This window comes from Bemisia tabaci, chromosome 9, assembly GCF_918797505.1.
Source record: "Bemisia tabaci chromosome 9, PGI_BMITA_v3".
Classification (NCBI taxonomy): Eukaryota; Metazoa; Arthropoda; class Insecta; order Hemiptera; family Aleyrodidae; genus Bemisia; species Bemisia tabaci.
Window position 1 is genome coordinate 39579407 of NC_092801.1, and position 16300 is coordinate 39595706.

Below are 16300 nucleotides of genomic sequence, written 5' to 3' on the forward strand. Positions count from 1 at the left end.
AATTTTACCAAGAAAAAACTGGGTTCAAATAGAACCCTGAATTCTTGGTAATTTTACCCTTTTCTTAGTAAATACACCGAGATTTTTTTTTTCAGTGCAGAATCCCAATGACCGAAAACTTTCGTGTTCCACAAACCGAAGTGTTTTCGTGCGCGGCAACAGCGCGAAGCGCGTCGGTGGAAAATCGGGTGTAGACCGAAGGAGGCATAAGCCATCAAAACACGGGTTCTCGGGTACCGGCTACTTGGCGGATCGGATAATGTAAACGAGTGCTGTTGCTGTTGATAGTCGCCTTTCTCTCTCGCCGAGGTGGGACGGGGTTCTGTCGGGGGGTCGTCTGCCGACCAGCCCGGTGAATCAGCGCCGGCTGGGGCCCGACCAAAGAGGATCAGTTCACGATCAGACGCCGACACCGAAGCCTCGCGCCGCGAATTCGGTTCCACTTCGGTTTCGCGCGCTTGGATCACGTTGCGTCATCCGCGAAGCTCTCTCTAACACGCTCCGTTTTTTAACCCCAAAGGTGCTATAGATTGGATCCTACGAACTGACTGAAAAAAGTGTCGCTCGTTGCGTTATTCGTTTTTGAAGGAGCTTTGCACATTTTCTCGAGACGCTCAGTTTTTTCAACTTCAGAATGTGCTATCCGTAAAATCCTACGAACTGACTGAAAAAAGTGTCGCACGTTGCGTTATTTCTTTTCGAAGGAGCTTTGGACATTTTTTGAGGCGCTTTGTTTCTTTGGCTCCGAGAACAAAATTGGATGCGAACCTTGTCGACTGATTTGAAAAAAAGTGTCGCATTCCACGTGCGCGAATTGCCAGTGATTGGTGTGTTACTGCCGAACAAGTATCGATAATTTTGTGTCCTAACACGTACATCCGTCTTCATAATTTGAAACTTCGGTTTAATGTGACATTTTTTCTTCAAAATTTGAATTTATGCACCTCCAAGCTGTTTCAACGGACGACATCACTGCCATATATTATGCTGTGATTCGATTCGAAATATTAAATAAGTTTATTTTGTAAAAAAAAAATTGGACTGTTTTCGCAATCGGTCAACGATACGTGCTTTAGGTGAAAATTAATAAAAAAAAATTCTGCAGAATTCATAAAAACAATTTGAACGTATTTGCCTCCTGTGAAATTTTTTGAGGTGTGTAATTTAAATTTTAATTGTGACCTGTGTTGATGTCTACATTGTCTCCCGTTGTTTTGGAGTCTTGTGCGTGCTCGACTCATTTCAAAGAATAAATTTCCACTCTCGAAAAAATTGAAAACAATTGTCTCATTTTTCAAGAACTGCACTGCCATCCGTTCCTGCTAACTTCAATCCCTGCAACAATAGGTCTCAATCATAAAAAGACCTAAAAAGAAGTGGTAAATATCTTCAAAATCTGTGAGTTTCCATCTACAACTGCAATGTAAATTACTCGCACCAAACTTTTTTCGAAGGAGAATCCGAAAATATTTCCCACGAGGGTTTTTTTTGTAACTTCAAAAATGTAAACCTAACGTCTCGCAGAACCAAATCCACACCATGGAAAATTTCACGTCACAAACTTTCTCAACCGAAGAGACATTCTCTTCCACCGAGCTCGAAAACATCGTCTTAAAGACGAACAAATTCAACGATTGCGGAGGGGGCCTGGTCAAAATCAAGCGAGGAATCTCCAGCGAGAGTGGCTACCAATCCTCGCCCAGTTTCGAGAACCTCCAATCCCTGGCCGACGAGGACAGCCCCCGCGGATCCCCAGCATCGAACCCAAGACCCGATTCGGTCCTCGAACCCCTAACTACCTACTCAAACCCCCAGTCATTCTACCAAAGTGCCAACGAAAGCGTTCAAAACGCCGCTCAAAACTTCAACGATGATGAAATCATCGGTTGGAAGGACACTTTCGACGTTCTGAACATTCTAAGGAGTGAATATAATAACGTAACCTGTAGTAACTATGACGTTGAAACCGTGCAAAGGCTACGCGATGACGTCCAAAGGTACGACGAAACTATCCAACAACTCCCTAGTCCAGAACTCACCGATTTATCTAATTGTAAGGGTGTGCAGAATTTGGATCCCCGGGGGGACCCACCGTCATATCCGGGTCTCCCGACCGAGAGCGATCTGCGCTACGATTCGGGGTTCGAATGCGAGCGATCCGATTGCTCTAGTCCACTCGGTGACGCTAATTATAGACTGATTTCCTGTGATCTTTCCGATATCTCTATGAATCTCATCCGGATGCCTGATGATTTCGAGTACAAAAACTGTGATAAGGACTTCTCGGTGAGCTCGCCGGCTACGTCGCTGACGTCATCGTTGGAGGAGCACTGCCAGCGGATATCCACCCCTTCGTCGGTTTCCGTTTCCGGGTCAACGCGTCCGCAGTCGGCGATGACCGTTTCCGGGGACGACTGCCCCCCGGCTTCGAACCAGAGTTTCCAGCTCCCTGAGACCCCCTCGTCGATGGACGTTGACGATGCCGTCAACGAAGACAAAGAGGAGACTGAAGACCAGCGAGAAGTGTTTGTTCCTACTGGTGAGTAGCCTGATTTTATGTATCGTATAGGAGCCTATTTTTACCCGTGGTGCACTGGAAAAAAAACACATTGGATCTAGAGTCCAGACTCTTAAAAACATCGACAAGAAAAAGTACTCTTGATTCAATCAGAATCTAGCTGAAATCAAGGACCAAGCCTCTTGATTTAAGCGGATTTCGTTTTGATTCAAGCAAAAATCCGATTGAATCAAGAGTGTTTTTTCTTATCAATGTTTTCAAGAGTCTGGACTCTAGATCCAACGTGTTTTTTTCCAGTGTGCCATTTTAGTTTATCGGAGATTTCGGAGTTTCCGGAATTTATTCCAATATTCCAATTTCCAAAAGTTCCGTGAAAAATTCAGATTTTTCGAAAGTTCCGGGAAAATATTCCGAAATACGCCCGGACTTGGTTCTGAAATTCGACCAGAAAATCATCAAATTTGATCAAATCGGTCAAACTGACGAAGAATCCCGAGATTCCGAAGCAGAGCTGGAAATTCCGGGAATGGAGAATTTGCACGCAAATTTTTTATTGCTTCATCTGAAAGTGCTTAAAGAGCTGATTTCACAGAATTTCTTTATAATGTTTTTCTGATGTGGGAAATGGTGTAAAAATAGATTTAAAAGTGAGAAAATGCACCGCCTAGGGACGTCATCTGGCGGCATTTCCCATTTAAACTCATGTATATTAGCATATTAGATCATTTTGTCATATCTTTTCCAATAATTGTTCGTTTCCTGAACCATAAGGATATCCCCGTGTTCAGTTCACTCAGTAGTTTCCGTTTTAACATGGAATTCATCAAATTTCAGACACCTGCAAATTCTCTATTCTGAAGATTCCGAGAAATTGCAAATGTTCCGAAATTAACTCCGGGAAAAGGCAGCACTTGCCCCGCAATCGCACAAACTGTGCTTGGTCTTGGCATCGTGGTGAATTCAAAACTGAATTTTTACAATTATTAACGATTCGTAGGAGCAATAGTTGGATTTAATTTTTAAAAAAATTTGGCGTATCCCGACATCACATGACGTGCCTGAGAGGACCATAGATATGGTCCTCCATGCTAATTTTGAATGAGATGGAACAAATTAATGGTGGAGATATGGCTGCGATTACTGATTAGAAATAGGGTGCGCCAGATGGACGGACACACATTTTTCAAGTAATTTTAAGTTGTTTCCACGATGACAATACTTTCTCTATCCGCGAGGGAAGCGAAAAAGGAAAAATTTAAGAAATTCGATCGCGAAAAGTCATCATGTATGATGCAATGGACCACTAGACAAGGTACGAATTTCAGCATTCAGATACATGTCTCTTAACCAAAATTTCACGTATAACACGACATGCACAACGAAAATTACCGAAATCAATACCTTACGAAGATATTTTATGATTCTTGATGCGTGAATTCAAACCACCCGCTCATGAAAACTCAATGCTCAACGTGATTCACATCGCGCATCGCGCGCTAAACGTTATCATGACAGTCTCTGCGATATAAAAATCTGGCAACCTCAATCTTGACGCTTTGGCTCAGCTGTAGCAAATTGCTAATAGTTTGAACAACGTATGGTGGGAAATGAACATTGCTCGATTGAGAGGCTTGCTGAAACCGTTGTAGTGCGCGATTTGACTCACGTAGAGCCTTGAGTTTCTTGTGAGCGGCAGTTCAAATTCCTCGTAACCAATGTGAAATAAAAACGTTAATATCTTTGTTAGGAGTTGATTTCAGTAATTTTCGTTGTGTGAATCGTGTTCTGCGTGAAATTTTGTTTAAGAAACATGTATCAGATTGCTTAAATTCGTACCTTGTCTAGTGGTCCATTACGATGCAAGATTGATACAATCGCTACATGATGCGATCGGTTAGTTACACGTGAGCTCATAACCTAGCAGGAGGGCCACATAAAAAATGCCAGCATTCATAAAAATGTTACATTTTTTTTATGAAACAGATATTTTCTAGGATGTTAAAACTGAACGTTTCTATAGCATAGATGGGTCCAAACAAAAAATTAATCATGAAATTTGTAAAATTTAGATTTTTCACTGATTTCACTTCCTACTATTGTTCCTGAGTTTTAAAGTCTTCTTATTTGGAAGCTGGCTTTGGAGTTTATTTAATTTTTTAATACCAACATATTTTTAAAAACTTACGCACGTATTTACTTACTTAAAACGTACGATTAAAAACTTTACCAATTTTACGCACGTGCAAAACGTAAGAAGTAAACATTTATAAATACATCGGCATCTTACATGGTAAGTATGCCCCCTTCCCACTTTTTGGAAGTTGAAAATTGGGTCTATTGCTAGATTTATCAGATGTTGGGGCTCAAGTCTTACTCAGGGTGTCCCGAACCAATATGTGGGTACTTTCATAATCAATGATGTGAGCCAAAACAAGGCTCTTTTGCTTCATTTTTTTCATATGGGTCATTTTAAGAGAGGATAATTTTTATAATGAAACTTTGCGTATCTTTAATTTAAATTGTACTCGTTTATTGAAATATTAATATATGAAATCATAGATCATTCTCAATAATTTTTTCTTACCTTACATTTTTTCAACGTAAAACTTGTGTAAGGATCATATTATTTTCGATTTAATAATCCATGAGCGTGTATCGTAAAATCACAATTTTGTGACATTAGCAACTATTTGTAGAACCCGTCTCGAACATGAAAAGTTCGCCTTTCGCAACATTGTCCTTATCATAAAAAGCTCAGTTCTCTGCAAAAAATACAGACCTCAAATATGTCCCAAATCTGTTGGTATAAAAATTGTGCCCGTGATTTTATGTGCACTCCATGCTCCGCGCCGCTTAAAAATCATGCACGTAACTTACATTGTGTATTTCGGAAAAATTGAGGTAGTTACAATACTTTGGGGGACTGATTCAAAATCATAATGATTGCAAAATCGTTTAAATTGATGCATGATTATGTTGCTAATATAGGTGGAAAGATTAGAACTGAGGGTTCGAATACGGTAAGACGTATTGTGCAATAAAAAAAAACGGTAATATTTTTTGTGAACTGAAATAACTTTTTTCTCAAATTTGTGGGGATTTTTTTTTAAGAATACAGCATAGACGACACACTGAAGGGTTTCAATTAATGGTTAGAGGGTAAAAAATGTATAGCCCCCAAATTTTTTTTAAAAAAAAATGTATTTGTTAAAAGGACTTGAAGAAAATAATTGATTTACTTTAGATCTTGTGTAATTATCTTGTGTGTGATCTCGTGATCTTGTGATCTTATGATCGTGTGATCTTGTGATCGTGTGATCTTGTGATATTGTGATCTTGTGATCTTGTGATCTTGTGATCTTGTGCTCTTGTGCTCTTGCGATCTTGTGATTTTGTGATCTTGTAATCTTGTGTGGATCTTTACAATGTGGATCTTGTGTGGACAATTGTGTGGATCTTGTGTGGATCAATTCAATTTTATAAGTTTTTCCGGAACGAGACACCCACTTGTGACTAAGATTTCTGTGCGTTTTCACGCGCTAACTCTCCTCGTAAGTTTTCTGGAAATTTAAATCGCAGAAAGTATAGAGGAATAAATTCTCTAAAGAAATCAATATTCTCTTGTTTGCTTTGAAAACGATTTCAGCGCTTCTTACACCAAAAATCAATATTGCTTATTCAAAATTTAGTTAAAGAAATGTTCCTCAGCCACTCATAAAGCGCTAATAAAAATGCGTTTGTGATGATAAACAAATAGTTTCAGTTTCTATATTAGCAACCAAATTTGAGTTGAACTCCTGACAAATTTATAAAAAGGAAATCTTAAAAAAATATACAAAAATAAAACATATTTGTTTAAAATAATAATAACAAAATCGTATTTTATCCCGGAGAGGAAGATGAATTTTGAGTACACACAGACACACCACTGCGTGTGTGGTAAATGATACTTCTGAAGCAGTGGATGATTTAAAAGTTAATGTAATAGCAAAATTTAATTAAGGATCAACTAGAAGCCATTACTTATCATTTAACTCATTTGCAAATCCGAGCTGGTTAAAATTTTCCCATGATTTTCTGTTGCCAAAGCGTTTGAATTGAGAACAGTCAGAAAAAACTTCCATTGTGTGACGATAATTTGGCCGGTGACTACACATCTTTTTAAAAAATGAGTTTGTCAATCAGTAATATCAGTTTATATTTGTGATCGGATCCGTGAAAATGAGTTTTTATTATCATCCGGGAAAAGAGTTTTTCTTAACTTTTTGCAATCACTTAAACCACGTTTCTTGTAATACCTTAGATTTTTTATCTTGGAACTTCATGACTCATGGACGTATTTTTAGCAAACGGAACTATGTGCATTAAGACATGAGCCCTGAGACTCAAAAGAAAACGATATTTAAAACGGAAAAACCTGCAAAATTAAGTATTTTTGCAAAAATGCGTCGTTTTCCCCCTCAAATCGCGCTAAAAATTACGTTTTCTCCGTAGAGTCCCAGCAGTTTATACGCGCAGACTCATAAACAAGTCATATTTCTGAAATTTTTGAGGAAAAATGGGTTTTTATAAGAGGAAGGCTGGGAACTCCTATGACTTGAGATAGACAGACTAAAATTTTTTAAAATCGAGTTTGGGACGTATTTGACGTGCGCGTAAAGGAACCTGTCAGAGTCAGCACGAGATTTGAGCTAAAGTTTTTGAGTCTGAGGACTAAACGTCCGGTCTTGTAGTCAAGAAATTCTTGCATCCTTACAGTCATAAGGAAATAATAATACTTATATAAAGGGATTAAAAACTAATAAATTGTTGAAGGTACCGTCTTCTATCAAAACTGTCGCATGCGTCGATAAACCAAATCTGTTTTTCTTCTAGTTGAAATTAATTTTAAACCTCGTCAAAAGGAATTATTTAAAACTCAAGCCGGAAGATAATTAAAGAGGGTCCTGACCCGTGTTTTCCGGTCGTTTTCTTCCTGCGATTCGCATTGTGCTCGAGCTTGGATTATAAGTCTGCCGTTTCAAGGAAGAACGCCGTATGAACATTCCAGAGTTGCCAAATTTCCTTCAATAAAATGTTTACTTTTAAGGAAAGTTATGGATATTTTTCCTTGAAATTTTCAGGAACTTTAGGTGAAATTGCGAATAATATTATCTGAAAAATGGGGGAAATAATATTCATAAGTTTACCAGGAATTTTGTGTTTTATAAATGGAAATTTGGCAACGCCTGAAGGCTCATACGGCGTTTCTCCTTAGCACGGTGGTGGCCACGAGTCAATATCCGGATGACTCACCCGCGGGAGCGAGACCTCACCGCGGCCGGCCCGCGCGGACAGCGCGGAGTAGCCACAAGACAAAAAGCGACTCATGACTCAGCCCCCCTTTCCCCGCCACCCGCCACACCCTCGCGCCATATAAATATAAAATCGCGATTCCAGGAACCGACTCGGTCATTTGCCCGCTAAGCGCGAGAAATACCTTTGCATAACATTTTAGGATAAAGTTTTGTGGAACGTTCTGCTCGCGCTCGGTCAAAAGTGCCGTGGGAAAAAAATGGATCGCGTTTAGCAAAAAGGAACCAGCGCGATTACGGTGTTTTCAAAATCGTGCAACTTCTCCTTCTCTTTTAAAAATACTCAATGTATGTATAGCATTAAAATTTACACACACCGATAAAAAAAAATGAAGTTGAATGGTAATAGGAGAAAATGTCCAAAAATAAAAGTCCAAAGTACAAAAATGTCTAAAGTCAAAAAAGTCCACATCTAAAACATGTCCAAATATTTAGGTAAAAAGACGAAGGGAAAATGGAGCGATCCTATTGGTTGAAACGGGTGATTCTTACAGACCATTTGGGAAAATGATGGAGTAACTACAGAGTCTTGAGGGGCCCGCCTCCACCAATGGCATCGCTCCATTTTCTCGTTGTCCTCTTTCTGTACAGTTTTTTCTATCACGTTCAATTATCAGCCTGCTGTGCTGAAAGGAAACGCCGAATAAACATGTGCTTGTTGCCAACATTCTTCTAATAATACAGTAAATGTCTGGAGAAATGTCGTACATTTTCCCTGAAATTTCTCTCAGGCTTTTATTCGCAATATTCAGTAAGAAGAAATTTGGCAACCTTTACATTTTACTCGTCAAACGTGTATACTAAACAATACGAACAGTGGCACCTTTCTTTTCAAAGGTATCACAATTTTTTTTCAGATATTTATGAAGAAACAAAAACATTATGAGCTTAATTCAACAAAATCTTGACGAAAATAATCATTAAGGAAACTCAAAATCATATTTTTTCTTAACACATCCTCGGCCCTAAAATATTCTATTTCTGATAAACAGTCCATGAGCCACTCAAGTAAAGTAAACGACTTGCAATGCATCAACATTACAGAGGCGAAACTCCCTGCGATCGGCGCGGCAGGTGACATTTTTAGGGATACGACTATTCGAACTCCGGTGTCGTGCGTGTGTATCAAGCGAGTTTGAAGGCGCATCATAGGTCTGACGCGTATCGAGACTGTTGCTATACGAGGCAACGACAACGCGTCACGCACGACGCGACGCAGCAGAGAGCGCGCGTTATTTTGAGGTATCTACGAATGATTGTTGAAAATTGCGTGAGGTTTTCTATTTCTAAGTCAAAAAATGAAAACATTAAGATCATTTGTCACACACTCTGATTCATCTGATTGACAAGTGATGCATTCTGGATCGCTGATAATCTAGTGGTTTTTTCTTTTCTTTTCATATGAACTGATGTGTTTTTAAATCACTCCGGAAGTAGTACCCTGACCAATTTTCTTCATACAATGTCTGCTTGAACATAGATTAGGAGCAAGATCACATCTGCAAAAATTTTAGAGGGAAAACGTTCTACCTGCACAGAGGTACCGTCAAAGCCATTTCAAGTTTAATATGTCCATGGTGCAGAGCTTTGTTTTTATAGACATTGTACCGAACTATAATTTTTTGTGAGGCTAGAAGTGCACCTCATCTAATGAGGGTCCTGGGGCAGTAAGATACAACCCACATAGAGAGATCGATAGATGCCCGGGTGGTCTTCCAGGGAAAATTTGGTAAAATTTTCTGACAGCTTCGTTGAACAAATTCTCTGTAAAAAATGAAGTTGCGGCGGACATTTTTAAACGTCGCAAGGAGATTTTCGATACTTTGACCGGAAGGTGATGACATACATCCAAATTTTAAGAAGAAAGTTTTAAACAATCAAAATGATTGTCAGTGGTTTGCGAAGTTTTCCATCGGTAACGCACTAAATAAAAAAAAAACTAAAAATGTCAATAAAAATAAACGAAGATCTCTATGCTTGATGCGATGTATAGCCACGAATGATTCAAATCCAGCTGTAACTTCTGCAATTTATCACCTCTCGCCGTCAAACACGTGATTATAGATTGTTCTGCCCTCAAGGTTCTCCAATCACAGATTTACTCACCAACAGTCAAAACGAGTACAAACCCATTAACATGCGATGAACCCAATGTCACAACCAAACTTCTGAAACTCTTTGCCTCCCTTAATTTAAAAATCTAAATTTTTGTATGTACACCCATCTTCCGAATTCTCTGTAAAGACGTTAATAGCCTAGGTTGCTGAATGTCTATAAATAAACTAACTAACTAACTTAATTTCGCTTGTGTCGATACGATTCCTGGATCTCAATGTTATGTGCTGGTTACATGCTCAAATTCCCATCAATTTCCGATCAAATGGTGACTGGTGCGCACCATCTACCATCAAATTTCTGCGGCCTGCAAAAATTTGATGGTAGATGGTGGAGCTGTGGGGCTCATCCATCATCTGATTTCCACACAACCGTGCTTATTTCATGCTTATTTCAATCAACCCGCTCTTTTAATTATTTTACTCATCAATCTAGATTACTTTCGACCGTCATCTTGGTCATCATTTTGATCGGAATTTGACGGGAATTCGATCGTGTAACCAGGCCATTAAAAGCACTCATGTTTTCATCGCCTATTTAATGTTTTCTCAGAGCTTATCGTGAAACTAAACGTATACATTAGTTGGGTCTGCATCGGTCAACAATGTCGCATCGCATTTCGCGAGAAACAAAACTATTGTTCCGACCGCCAAAGACACGATATCCCACAATCATACAAAAGCAATAATTAGTTTGAGAGCCCCCCCCCCCCCTCGGCTAGGGCGCTCAGGCGCGTGGGAGATAAAAAAAATCAGTGTCCGCAAGACTGGCCGCATGCAAGGGCCGAAAGCAGCAATCAGCCGTTCTCGGAAGCGAGGTCCCAGGTCTGATCTGTGAATAAAAATGAAACACCTCGTACCATAATTTAAAAGGACGAGCTCACCCACACACGCGCTCGGACCTACTCACACACGCGCGAGCAGAAAGTTTTTCTCAGAAAAATTGTCCAACCGACGCTGCCTCTCGCACGACTCCTGAAACTTGCTCGCAAGTTCTCTCTCTTTCTCTCTCCCTCTCTTGTGTTTTAGACTTCTCTCTCTCTTCTCTCGCAACTAGGATTTCTGTCCTTTTTCATTCCTCCCTACCTGACCGCATCTCTCCCTCTCGATTCTAATTCCTCCTGTCTGCCCGCTCCGATTTTTTGTGGCGCGCTTAAATAAGTTTTATTGAATTTGATTTTAAATTCCTGGGCGCTGTTTTTTCCCAGCGCGCTAGTCGGAAGGATTTGTTGTTGCTAAGAGCCTTCAAGATGACGGTTACCTGGAAAACGTTTTGTCTCCAGACGAGAAGGCTTATATACAGCTGGAATTTTTTATGTTCCTAGACCAGAGGCTTGTTGAAACGATCTCATCAAGACTTTTCTTGAAATAAGAAGTTAAGAAACCAACGATGAGCAAACTCGTTTTCGATACACTAAAAATTAGAGGAAATGATACACTGAAAAAAAAGTTCGGTAAATCCGAACTAGTTAGGATCATATGGCACCAGGTTTTGTTCGGTACACACAACCGAATTTTTCGGTCTGTTCAACCGAATTGTTCGGTTTGTGCGACCGAACCATAATAAATTCTTACAGTTCGGTTCAGTGGACCGAACAGTTTTGCTGAGCAGACCGAATAATTCGGTCGTTTCTACCGAACAAAATCGTGGTTCCATGTGATCCTAACTAGTTCGGATTTGCCGAACTTTTTTTTTCAGTGTAGTTTAAAATTGTCACTTCCTTGATGAGTCTGAAATGCTAAAGAATATAATTGAGTCTTGGGTCTTTGCCAGTGTTCTCCATTTCTAGACACCTCGCCTATCAATTGAGGGGCCTGGGAGACAAAGCGCATAAGGACAGTTTTTCGGACCGGATCGATGTAGGTTCTCTTGAAGCAACTATTTTAACTCGACGGATGCGCGGGAAGTGAAATTGATTTTTGAAGGCGCACTGACTTTACAACTTGAAATGAGCATTAGTCAGATATTCCGCGTGTAATAGGGGACATTTGTTGCAATTGTTATGAGCTTGGCTGGACGGAATTTAATAGTCGAAGTCAAACATCGATATCTAAGTTACCGTGCCACGTATTTCGGTTTGCGACATTGTAAATTTCTTTCAAATTTCTCTCTTTTGAGGTTATAATTGAGGGGCTTGGAAGACAAGACGCATAAGAGCAGTTTTTGGTATCTCGAGAAACACGTGTTTGAAGTTCTGAAATCACATGGATTCTTATGACGGAGAGAAAGTTCAAACTGACTTTTTGATGCTTAAAAATTGGAATTTGGGAGCGAATTTTTCACCGAATATTCATTGAGATTAGTTTTACTTGAAACCATTAATTTTTTTAAAATTAAATCTCATTTTTCTTCTATACTGCACTTATGCACCTTGTCCTCCGAGCTCCTCACATGTTCAACGCAATTTTACCATGAAAAAAGTTCATCAATAATATACCGCCGTGCAAAGGAAGAACGCCGCATGCACATTCGAGAGTTACCAAATTTTCTTCGATAAAATGTTCATTTCTGAGGAAAATTATGAATATTTTTCCTTGAAATTTTCAGACACTTCAGATCAAATTACAAACAAAACTATCTGAGAAATGGGCAAAAAAAATATTCAAACACTTTCCTGAAAATTAGTGATTTGCAAAAGGAAATTCAGCATCGGATGAAGACTCACATGGCATTTTCCCTTAGCACAGCAGAATACAATCGCACATCTGGAGTAAAGTCGTAAATTCCATAGCTTCTTCTGAATGTATGATTGCAGACCCCGGTGACTGGACGATGGAAAACATCAAATCATGGCTGTGTTGGTGCTCTGAGAAGTTCAATTTAAGGTCTTGTCCTGACGCAAAGAAATTTCCTCCCGAGGGGGCCAAGCTGCTAGAGCTTTCTTTGACTGACTTCGTTTCTTTGGCAGGCTCCAAAAGGGCAGGAAAACTTCTCTTCGTGCACCTTTCCTACATGAAAAGCACTTTCAACGGAACAGTTCCTATCGACCTGGATCTCTCTGACACCGAGGAAGAAATCGGTGAGTCTCTCTTCTTTCCCTTTATCATTTTCTGATGTCTTCGTTACCTAGACTAGAGTCCCTTTATACTGAGAGTCAAGACAATTTGAATCCATTTCTGATTGGTTCCCGTATTTTAGGCCTCCACAGTGTCACAAACGGGAATAAAGATTACATTATCACCAATTGCAAAGATTATAATCTGGAATGGACCAGGGAATTACGGGTTCGGCAAGGAACAAACGGAATGAGAGGAGGAACGGAGAAAGGCATTTGAGAATGGGCCGATCAAAGATTACGAAAAACGTTCAATTTCTGTAATCTTTATTCCCGTTTGTGACATCCATGAGCCGAATTGTCTTGACTCTCAGTATAAAGGGACTCTACCTGGACGTATTTCTATCAAACGGAACTAAGCGCCATCGGGGGAGGAAGGGAGAGGGGGGCTTGGATTGGCGGGTGTTGCGGAGCGCGATGCTCGTTCCGTCCTATACTCGCAATGCTTTTCCATAGCGCTTGGGTCCATTTGACAAAATGCGCTATCCGGGATTCTAAAATCCTCAAAAGGAACTCAAGTTGGCGCTTAGTTCCGTTTAACAGAAATACGTCCACCTCTGGTTTGACCTACCTATTGAAACTTTTCTAAACTTATTTTTAACCTCACAGACACTGTGTACGAATTTCAACTCCGTCGAAGGAGATTTTCTTTAACGAAACTCCACTTATTTTTCATGCGATGCTTCTAAAATTCTATACTTTTGTCGATAGATAGATATAGGAATCATACTTTATTCTTATCCTTAGGTATATAGGTCCCAGGTATATCATCTTCAATATTTAAAATTTTAAAAGTTTTTATGAAATTAAAAATCTGAAAATTATAAAAATGCTAAACGGTGATTATATACTTGAACGTACTTATGCTAAAAAGAACTGTGTGCATAGGGTTTGTGTGAAACATAGTTCCTTTTAGCGTAAATACGTCCACTTAATGGAAAGAGAAAAAACACTAAATAATGCCTCAAACTGTATGTAACAAGCTGGTGAAATGGTGCTGAGTCCACACAATTTCGCTTGGAAAACAATGAAGCCAAAAATTTCCAAAAGTTGAAATTGTTGGAACTTTTTGACTTTGTTTTCCCCGCGCAATGGTGAGGACTCAGCACTATTTTACCACCCTCTTAATAGATAAACTCCCCCTCAGTTTCGCACTGGTGCGCATTAGAGTTCAAAAAAATTAATTTGGACTCTAATTTTAATTTTTGGAACTTCTTGGCTTTGTTTTCCCCGCGAAACGGTATGGACCCAGCACTATTTCTCCTTGTTACATACAGTTCGGGCCACTTCTTAGTGTTTCTTTTCTCCATTAATAGATAAATCAGTTACAAAAAAAATTGGAATTTTTTGCTTTTATGAAAAGACTGAAGCTTTCTCGAGCGAGAACTGGCAGCGACGCACTATGGCGAGGCTCGCGAGAAGGGGTAGTTAAGATGAAGGGTGGTGGAGAAACAATTACGTCGGTGTGAAGTCCGAGATGTTTATCTCGGCCCCCGTTCCGCTGGGAGACGGGATTAAGGAACGAGTCATTTACCATCGGAATGGTCAACGGTCCACTCCAATGCGATTTAGGGGGCTTTCCGTTTATTATCACGCTTTCCCGATTACCCCGTCTATTCATCCGTCCAGTTAAGCAATGAATCGTGACCGGACCTTTTGAGAAAAATCGATCGAAGTCAATTCGTGGATGAAAAAGGACATTTTGGGATTGAACTTTGTTTTATACTGAATATCGAATTTTCACGGTTAATTTAGATTACTTAGGTGCTTGGCCATAGAAACAACGGTCGCAAAAACATTTTGGCTGATTGTTGAAATTGATAGACAAAGCGATAGATAAAGAAGACAAATGGAGTATGGAGCGATTCTAATGGTTGTTTCTTATCAACTAAGGGGGTAAATTATAGACAAAATATGGGGTCTTTGTTGGTTGCCGTTAGTTAGTTTACTACCTAAATCCTATGTCCACTGCGACCACCCGCTTCCACAAATGGGATCCCTCCACATCCTTCGTCTTCTTTGTCTATAGCTATGTCTATAAATCTCAAAAATCAGCCCGCAGAAAATGTTACGTGTTCAATAAGAGTCGAACTTTTTCCTCATTGGTGTAGGTAACTCATTATTTTCGCGAGTAAAATTTCCATCACCACTCAAACGATTCTAATAATTTTTTGTAAGAGGCTCTGAATGGTGGCAAATTTTCCAGGTGTGTTGAATACAACAATTCGAAAGTATTTTGTGCTGAATGTAAAAGAAAGTGCAGTTGGTCTGCGGAAATGCGTGGAAGTCAACATAGATTTAGAATTTCTATCAAAGGGATTCTTTATTTGTCACCCTTTCTTCCTGAATCAAGCATCTTTCCGTCGGTTTGCCGTCGAAGTGGCGCAAAATCCCGGTATCGAAGTCTTAAGAATCTGAACTTTACGGGCTTTCGATGCAAGGTACGTGCTCGAAACATGGTTGCCAGATTGTGCTGACAAATCAGTACTTTTATCCTATTTAAACTCATGTGAAGTATCCGTATTTTATCGCATGCTCTGACAACCGTGCCCGCGAATCGTAAAGCACGATGCGCCACTTCCACCGCGGTTCGACCGAGGGATTTCCTCCGCCCCCGCCCTCGTGCCCTCGCCTTTTCGCCGGGAACTTTTTGAGGCGTCGAAAGTTCGGCGGAATTAAAGAGCCGCGAGGAGAAGAAAAGGCACCGGAAATGAAGCGCCATTTCGCGCCGAGCTTTCTTATTCTGGAGACGATGCCCGACTCGAAATGAAAGGACTCGCCGTTGCCAGATTTAGGGGGTATTAGGGGGGAAGATATTTTACTGCCTCCGAACTGTACTGCCCCGCCAAAAATGAGGACAGTATGTAAGGCATAGGCGCACCTAGGTCATTTTGCTAAGGTACCTGGCCCCCCCCCTACCACGAGGGGTTCTGGGGTAATGGAATACCCCCCTCCCCGCTTAAGGGGGTTCGGAGGGCCTCCCCAGGAAAATTTTTGAAATTCAAAATCTATTTTGACTTCCATGCATTGCCGCAGACCAACTGCACTTTTTTTACATTCAGCACAAAATACTTTCGAATTGTCGTATTCAACACACCTGGAAAATTTGTGAAATTTTAACTTTATTTGGACGCATTTTGAGGCTTCCATGACTCAAATTTGTCATCAATTTCTGCAGAAAAATTACGGCTTTTCATATTTTTAGCAATTAAGCATTGAATGACCCCATATTATGTCCGTCGGACCTGACTTTTCAGA

The 16300-nt window shown here is 40.0% G+C and overlaps 1 protein-coding gene across 1 annotated transcript in view; it reads left to right on the forward strand.

Moving 5' to 3' along the window:
• The first annotated feature begins 203 nt into the window (after positions 1-203).
• Positions 204-16300, forward strand: part of LOC109034183 (uncharacterized) — a 49977-nt gene continuing 33880 nt past the window's right edge. The window contains exons 1-2 of the mRNA XM_019047185.2: positions 204-2539; positions 12743-13006. Coding sequence (XP_018902730.2) covers positions 1540-2539; positions 12743-13006 — 1264 coding nt within the window. The 5' untranslated portion in view covers positions 204-1539. The remainder of the gene's footprint in view (positions 2540-12742; positions 13007-16300) is intronic.